General features: G+C 44.9%; 1 protein-coding gene across 1 annotated transcript; it reads left to right on the top strand.

Annotated features, from left to right (window-relative positions):
* Nucleotides 1-1,393: 1,393 nt before the first annotated feature.
* Nucleotides 1,394-8,138, top strand: XBP1 (X-box binding protein 1). The gene is given in 6 exon segments (XM_012464932.3): nucleotides 1,394-1,620; nucleotides 2,696-2,792; nucleotides 5,492-5,620; nucleotides 6,486-6,545; nucleotides 6,548-6,631; nucleotides 6,943-8,138. Coding segments are annotated over 6 exon segments (1,152 nt in total). The 3' UTR covers nucleotides 7,498-8,138.
* The last annotated feature ends 867 nt before the right edge of the window (nucleotides 8,139-9,005 follow it).

Below are 9,005 nucleotides of genomic sequence, written 5' to 3'. Positions count from 1 at the left end.
TACTGGGATTACAGGCGTGAGCCACCGCACTTTGGCCTCAAAGACAGAGAACTTTGTATTTTATATATTTTCTAGCTCTCATCACAGGTGTCTAGTAAATGTTTTAAAACAGTGATGGCACCTGATGCAAGAATTATCAGGCTTATCTCACTGAGAGGATTTGAAACTGCCCAAGGGTTTGGACTCACATTTTCAAGACTTCATGGACAGCAATCCGCAGTGGGTCAAATTATTGTTTTTAGTATGACTTAAAGTGTTTCTCAAAAATATAAAAGTCTTGAAAACAAGCTGAGGAAGTGAATTTCAAAATCCCATTAACTAAGACTAAAGTGCAATCCATCAACCTTTTTTCCTCATCCCACACCTTATGCTTTCTCTACTCAGTTACTCACTACACCCTGCCGGACTAAAAGGGTCCTCCAGCACTTTCTTTTCTACACAGTGCAAAACATTCTCTTGGCGTTAATAAATATTTACTTAATAAATAAAAGAGGCTGGGCGCTGTGGCTCACACCTGCAATCCCGGGACTTTGGGAGGCCAAGGCAGGAGGATCGCTTGAGCCCAAGAGTTCCAGCCTAGGCAACGTAGGGAAACCCAGTCTCAAAAAAAAAAAAAAAAAAAAGCATCAAAAAATAAAGGTAAAAGATGGCATGATATGACCTGACTTTTTTAAGAGCCTCTTACAGCTTTCCAAGGTCTTTTAATATGAAGCTGTAGGTCTCAACTAGAAGACACCTCCAAAGACTTCTCCCAAACATTTCAGAGGCCAGGAATGAGTTTCCCCACATCTGAAGGCACATCAGAACCCAGATAGCCACGCCCGGCCTCTTTTTGTTTTTTTGAGACGGAGTCTCGCTCTGTCTCCCAGGCTGGAGTGCAGTGGCGCGATCTCAGCTCACTGAAACCTCCGTCCAGGCTTTTTTCCAACCCAAAGGCGGGACTGCGCTCTATCTCGACTTTCGGCTCCACAAGGAGCTCGAAGTGGCGCACGAGACAAGATGTCCGGCTGAGGTAATTCTGTCAGTCCCGGTAAAAATTCGTCAGTCTGGAAATCTCTCGGTTTGGAATTAAATTGTCACTCCAAATGGAAATAAATCCGCTTAGGCGGGGAAAATCCGTTTGTGGAAGACACTCTCCGCAACGCTCCCGCCGGTCACCCCAGGGGAAAAGGACCCCAAATACCTTCAGCCCGGGATTGCAGCTGCCACGCCGGACTCCCTAGTCACGCCCCCGACACGACCCCGCCGGGCAGGTCAGACCAATGGACGCTGAGCTCTGCCGCGCGTCACGCGACGCTGGCCAATGGCGTAGGGCCACGACCGTAGAAAGGCCGAGCGCTGCGGGGCTGGCCGCTGGGCGGCGGCGGCGGCGAGCGGTGCGTAGCTACGAGCTATGGTGGTGGTGGCAGCCGCGCCGAGCCCGGCCGACCGGGCCCCTAAAGTACTGCTTCTGTCGGGGCAGCCCACCTCCGCCGCCGGAGCCCCAGCCGGCCAGGCCCTGCCGCTCATGGTGCCGGCCCAGAGAGGGGCCAGCCCGGAGGCAGCGAGCGGGGGACCGCCCCAGGCGCGCAAGCGACAGCGCCTCACGCACCTGAGCCCCGAGGAGAAGGCACTGAGGAGGTGGGCGAGGGGCCGGGATCTGGGGTCAGGTCTGAGGCCGGGACTAGCGGCAGGGGTCGGGACGGGCTGGGGCTGGGAGCGGGGACCCAGCACTGGCCGCCTCGCAGGGCTCCCGCACCTTTGGCCTGGCGGGTTGGTGCCAGCGTGTCGCGGGGCGGGTTAGGAACCCCGGAGTGACCGGATCCGCCACGCCCGGAACCCAGGGAGGCCCAGGCCTCTTTTCTGTACTTTTTGACTCTCTGGTTAGAGATGACTTCAGCTGGGGATGCGGACACCTGTCTTCTAAGCGCTCTTGCTGTGTGGTCGCAGACCCGTGGCTCGGCCTCTCTGAACTCGGGCTGTGACATGAAGTCGAATAATCTGTTTTGGTTTACTGCTATTTGTGAAGAGGCGCGGAGCTGAAATAACAGCTGTTGAAAGGGCTGGGAGCTCTGGGAGGCTCACTGGTCTAGCTCAGTGTCTGCATTCTTACAATGGAACCTATTTCATGAGGTCTTTGGGGAGATTGAGACTTGCATATAATGTACCTAGCATTAAGTCGTCCGTAAATGTTCACTCTTCTGTGATCATTGTGCCTTTTGTGATTTATGAAGTGTCTCCTCCAACAGACACCGGCCCATCATCAGGGCACTGCCTAGGATCCCAAAACCAGAGATCAGGGAGTGGCATCAGCCTCTCCCTTTTCTAAATTGGGCTTGGGGACGGAGGGTTGATGTCATAGGAAGATTGCAGCCTTCACTAGATTATTGAGGTCAGGTTGGATCCTGTTGAGAGTTGAAGACAGGAAGCAGCGGGGGAATAGATGGGGAAAGAGGAAAGTTCTTTATGATGCAAGATGAATAGTGTGTGTGTCCAGCCCTAGTGCTGTGACGGGGAGGAGTCTGAGGTGGGCGAATGATGCAATATGGGAGAGAATAAAGCAGGTCTTCGAGCTAGATTGACAGAAGACTGTATTTTATCATTAGTTTATCTTATACTGTAAATAAAAATGAAAGCACCAGCTGGTCAAGTTTTCAAATAAAGACATAAATAAGGTTTGAAATGACTCAGTGTGGTATGTTCCTTCTCTTCTCAGGAAACTGAAAAACAGAGTAGCAGCTCAGACTGCCAGAGATCGAAAGAAAGCTCGAATGAGTGAGCTGGAACAGCAAGTGGTAGATTTAGAAGAAGAGGTAAAACTACTTAAAGTTAAACTCTTATCCATTGTATACCCTTCCTTGGTGAATGTTCTGATATTTGCTTCTCATCCCAAGTTGTTTCAGCCCCTGTCAGAATACAATTGAATATTGATTAAAAGCTAAACTAGACCAGGTGTGGTGGCTCAGGCCTGTAATCCCAGCACTTTGGGAGGCCAAGATGGGCAGATCACTTGAGGCCAGCAGTTTGAGAGCAGCCTGGCCAACATGGTAAAACCCTGTCTCTACCCAAAAATATACAAACAAAAAAAAAAATTAGCCAGGCATGGTGGTGCATGCCTGTAGTCCCAGCTACTAGGGAGGTTGAGGTGGGAGAATTGTTTGAACCTGGGAGAGGGAGGTTGCAGTGAGCTGAAATCGCACCACTGCACTCCATCGTGGGCAACAGAGTGAGACTCTGTCTCAAGGAAAAAAAAAAGTTGGCCAGGCACAGTGGTGGCTCATGCCTGTAATCCCAGCACTTTGGGAGGCCAAGGTGGGTAGATTACTTGAGATCAAGAGTTCAAGACCGACCTGACCAACATGGTGAAACCCCATCTGTACTAAAAATGCAAAAATTAGCCGGATGTCATAGCAGGCACTTGTAATCCCAGCTGCTCAGGAGGCTGAGGCATGCGAATCACTTGAACCCAGGAGGCAGAGGTTGCAGTGAACTGAGATTGTGCCACTGCACTCCAGCCTGGGCAACAGAGTGAAACCCTGTCTAAAAAAAAAAAAAAAGAAAGAAAGAAAAGTTAAGCTAATCTAAGTTAGGATAGATAGGTAGTTGGTGAAGTGGTGAAGCTTGTTGAGGGCAGAAGTGATTGACTTTGTGGCCTTTGGTGTTAGATGTATCTCAGAGTTGATGGATTCAACAATGTTTAGTGAGTTTGTAGTAAGAAATTAGCAAGGGCTAATAGGAAATAATTGCTTAAACTTTACATTCTTCCTGGCATGGCCAAAAATTCACAATTACACATCTTGAATACATAGAGATTATTTACATTTTTTTAACCCCTTGGTCAATTTGCATATATTGTTCTTTTTAAAGTTTTAATCATTAGTTGGTTCTCTAAGAATCATGAGTCTTTCAGGAACAGGTTTTTTTTTTTTTAACTTATTTTGGATTCACAGTCACCACTATCACTGTTAATACCTGCCAGTTCAAGAGAGTTATTTTTTTATTTCTATTTTTTTTTTTTTTTTTTTTTTTTGAGACGGAGTTTCACTCTTGTTACCCAGGCTGGAGTGCAATGGCACAATCTCGGCTCACCGCAACCTCCACCTCCTGGGTTCAGGCAATTCTCCTGCCTCAGCCTCCCGAGTAGCTGGGATTACAGACATGCGCCACCATGCCCAGCTAATTTTTTGTATTTTTAGTAGAGACGGGATTTCACCATGTTGACCAGGATGGTCTTGATCTCTTGACCTCGTGATCCACCCGCCTCGGCCTCCCAAAGTGCTGGGATTACAGGCGTGAGCCACCGCGCCCGGCTCTATTTTTTTAATTATTATTTTTTAGACAGAGTCTTGCTCTATTGCCCAGGCTGGAGTGCAGTGGTGCAGTCTTGGATCACTGTAACCTCTGCCTCTCAGGTTCAAGCAATTCTCCCTGCTTCAGCCTCCTGATTAGCTGGGATTACAGGTGCCCCACCACCATGCCCGGCTGCCTAATTTTTGCATTTTTCAGTAGAGACAGGGTTTTGCTATGTTGGCCAGGCTGGTCTTAAACTCCTGACCTCAAGTGATCCACCCACCTTGGCCTCCCAAAGTGTTGGGATTACAAGCATGAGCCACTGCACCTGGCTAAGATAGTTTTAAAAAAAAAATTATAGGCCGGGCGCGGTGGCTCAAGCCTGTAATCCCAGCACTTTGGGAGGCCGAGGCGGGTGGATCACGAGGTCAAGAGATCGAGACCATCCTGGTCAACATGGTGAAACCCCGTCTCTACTAATACAAAAAATTAGCTGGGCATGGTGGCGCGTGCCTGTAATCCCAGCTACTCAGGAGGCTGAGGCAGGAGAATTGCCTGAACCCAGGAGGCAGAGGTTGCGGTGAGCCGAGATCGCGCCATTGCACTCCAGCCTGGGTATCAAGAGCGAAACTCCGTCTCAAAAAAAAAAAAAAAAAAAAATTATATCTACATTAAAACCACAAGTCACCCTTTGCTGAATTGAGTATTAGTAGTTGGAAGCAGTGTGTTATTCTTGACCCCAGGAAGTGGCACTTATTAAGTAGATTGTTTTTCTTTCTTTTTTTTTTGAGACTGAGTCTCCCTCTCTCTGTCACCAGTGGCTCGATCTCAGTTCACTGCAACCTCCGCCTCCCAGGTTCAGTCGATTCTCCCACTTCAGCCTCCCGAGCAGACAAGACCACAGGCATGCACCACCATGCTCGGCTAATTTTTTTGCATTTTTAGTAGAGACGGGTTCTTACCACATTGGCCAGGATGGTCTCAGTCTCCTGACCCCATGGTCCACCCACCTCAGCCTCCCAAAGTGCTGGGATTACAGTCATGAGCCACCTCACCCAAGTAGATGGTTTCTCATAATTAATGGCCTAGCTTTCTAAAACCTACTATGAACAACACAAGCATAGAGTTTTCCAAATTCAAGAGGAAAGGAAACCAAGAATCAGATAGATTCTTAACTGAAATAATTAGATATTTCAATAGCCTCTTATGAACTTTCTTCCAGAACCAAAAACTTTTGCTAGAAAATCAGCTTTTACGAGAAAAAACTCATGGCCTTGTAGTTGAGAATCAGGAGTTAAGACAGCGTTTGGGGATGGATGCCCTGGTTGCTGAAGAGGAGGCGGAAGCCAAGGTAAATCATCTCCTTTATTTGGTGCCTCATGTGAGAACTGGTTCCAAGTGACATGACCCAGTGATTATGTTTACAGTTTGAACTTCTGATCAAGAGCGTTCTTGAAATTTTCCTTCAGTTTTAAGACATTTTCGTGCAGGCAGGGTGTTCTTCCCCTAAAGGCACTTGACACTCATTTTTTAAGTGTGTAGTGATCAACAAGTTACATGGCTCTGTAAGAAAAGTACTAACAAATGCAGTAGCCAACAAGATTACCATGCAATCATTAAGGAGCACCAAAGTAAGAGCCACTCATATCAGACTTTGAGTGCTGCTAAAATTAAAGTAGTCCTTTGATGAATATGAATGAGTAGGGAAAGGATTTTCTGTGATAGTGATACCTCTGTGATAAGAGAAGGGTGGTATGTGAGTTTTAGTCTATAGATTATGGCCAATTCAGTGACAACAATTCAGTGAAAACAAAGTGGTCTGAGATTGACAATAGGGCAGTTTTACTCTATGAAGGTAATGTTCAGGAAGAATTTAAAGAATTACTTTTCAAAAAGATTCTAGGCTTAAATTGCTATAGAACTTTATTATCTAAGAACATTATTATTGAGGATAGCAAGATAAGATATTATTTGTCAGTTCTGCTTGAATCTTTGCCTGGAGGAAGAAAAAATGTTTCATTTTGCAGGAAATGTATAAGGAAGTCTTACCTCCCTTATCTCTTGAGGACTTAAATTGGAAATAACAATGGTTAGGGAAAGATTTCAGCTCTAAAGGACAGTTTTCTAATTTTCTTGAAAGTGAGAATCACAGCTGTCTGGGCAAGCATTTCCTTGGGAACTTGAAGCTGTTTATTCACTTTGGTCTTTCCTCCCAGGGGAATGGAGAGAGGCCAGTGACCGGGTCTGCTGAGTCCGCAGCACTCAGACTACGTGCACCTCTGCAGCAGGTGCAGGCCCAGTTGTCACCCCTCCAGAACATCTCCCCATGGATTCTGGCGGTATTGACTCTTCAGATTCAAAGGTAGGGATCATTCTGACTTATTAAAGAGCTATATAACCAGTTAATTCCATCTGTTAGATGCTTGACATCCCTAACTAGACAGATGAGGGTAGAAGTTCAGTTTTGGTGGGGTTGGAGGTGAACATCAACTACCTTCCTAGTTCCAGGTAACATAGGACATGGAGGGAAGTGTAGATAAATGGGTCTGGTGGGTCCTGAGATCACTATAACATAATGACTAATTTACATTATGGAACCCAGTATGAAGTGTTCCAATTAGATGTCCCTTGTATTCTGATAATTGTACTTCATTTAATTTTTGCCTCTTGCAGTCTGATATCCTGTTGGGCATTCTGGACAACTTGGACCCAGTCATGTTCTTCAAATGCCCTTCCCCAGAGCCTGCCAGCCTGGAGGAGCTCCCAGAGGTCTACCCAGAAGGACCCAATTCCTTACCAGCCTCCCTTTCTCAGTCAGTGGGGACGTCATCAACCAAGCTGGAAGCCATTAATGAACTAATTCGTTTTGACCACATATATACCAAGCCTCTTGTCTTAGAGATACCCTCTGAGACAGACAGCCAAGCTAATGTGGTAGTGAAAATTGAGGAAGCACCTCTCAGCCCCTCAGAGAAAGATCACCCTGAATTCATTGTCTCAGTGAAGGAAGAACCTGTAGAAGATGACCTCATACCAGAGCTGGGTATCTCAAATCTGCTTTCATCCAGCCACTGCCCGAAGCCATCTTCCTGCCTACTGGATGCTTACAGTGACTGTGGATATGGGGGCTCCCTTTCTCCCTTCAGTGACATGTCCTCTCCGCTTGTAAACCATTCTTGGGAGGACGCTTTTGCCAATGAACTGTTTCCCCAGTTGATTAGCGTCTAAGGAATGATCCAATACTGTTGCCATTTTCCTTGACTATTACATTGCCTGGAGGATAGCAGAGAAGCCTGTTATGCTTCATTCAGAAAGCCAAAATAGAGTATACAGTCCTAGAGAATTCCTCTAAAGTATTTGTTCAAACCTCATAGATGACCCCCAGGTGTTGTCTTTTGACATCCAGCAGTCCAAGGTATTGAGATACATAACAGTAATTGAGAAATATTACTGTAATTGAGAAATATTACTGTAATTGAGAACTACAGCTTTTTTAAAGATTGTACTTTTATCTTAAGGGTGGTAGTTTGCCCTGAAATATATATTATGTATAAAATACTTATTATGTATGTCTTGAAGTAGACGTGGAATTTATTAATGGTTCTTTACCATGTCTTTTCCCCCTTTTTGGCATCCAGGCTTGTCTCCAGTTTTAGGTCCTTTAGTTTGCTTCTGTAAGCAAAGAGAACCACCTGCCTGAGGGGGCTCTTTCCCTCATGTATACTTCAAGTAAGATCAAAAATCTTTTGTGAAATTATACAAATTTACCATGTAAATGCTTAATGGAATTTGTTCCTGCTAGTATAGATTCTGAAAGGTGCTTTCTCCATTTATTTAAAACTACCCATGCAATTAAAAGGTACAATGCAGCAATCCTTGTTCTTTGATTTCTTCTAAGGCCATAAGTCTTATTTTCTCTCTAGATGTTTATCTATCTGCTGTGGTAGGAATTTATTCATCTGAAGTGAGCCTGCCGCTTTTAGTGACTGAAGGCTTTTCCACCTTAATTACTGCCTGCTTTAATTCTGGAGTGCCATAAGTGATATAATCTATAATTTGAGTAGTTACTGTCTTTCTGAGACAGATTCTTCAGCCTAATTGACCAGTATCAGAGCTAGCAAGTGGCAGAGCTAGAACCCTAACCACTATTTGCTATACCATCTTATGTTAAACAAGACAGACCATCACATAATCAAGATTCTCTTGCCCTTATCATGGGGATTAAGAGCATTTTCTAGACTCAAATTTCCTAGTTTCAACTCTGCCACTGGTAAACTGGGTAACCCAGGGGTTATATATAATCACTTATTTCCTCATCTGTAAAGTTGGATAATGGTATCTCTAAAGGTTGTTGAGAAGATTCAAAGAGATGATGCATTATAAGCATTTAGTATATGCCAGACACCATCCTAAACATTGGAAAGTTAGCTATTATCTCCTAATTGGAAGGGTTTTAATCTCTTCCAGAATTATATTTACTCAACTTGTTTAATCAAAGAATAAACCTCTTCAAGAAAAAAATCCTAGAGACATTAATATAACTCTCAAAGAGTTGATAACCTCTTTATCCTTACATAGCATCTTTTCCTTGGAAATCTTATAATGTTTTACAAGACTTTCCTTATTTATAAAAAGTTCACCTATGCCAGTAGATGAAGTCATTCTATGCCAATTTAGCATTTAAATGCTATGTTCCCTACTTACTAAGACTAACTCTGGGGACATCAAAGTGAATG

This window comes from Aotus nancymaae, unplaced genomic scaffold, assembly GCF_030222135.1.
Source record: "Aotus nancymaae isolate 86718 unplaced genomic scaffold, 86718_ANA_hifiasm-v0.15.2.pri h1tg000076l, whole genome shotgun sequence".
Lineage (NCBI taxonomy): Eukaryota > Metazoa > Chordata > Mammalia > Primates > Aotidae > Aotus > Aotus nancymaae.
This window is presented reverse-complemented; position numbering and strand designations above follow the sequence as displayed.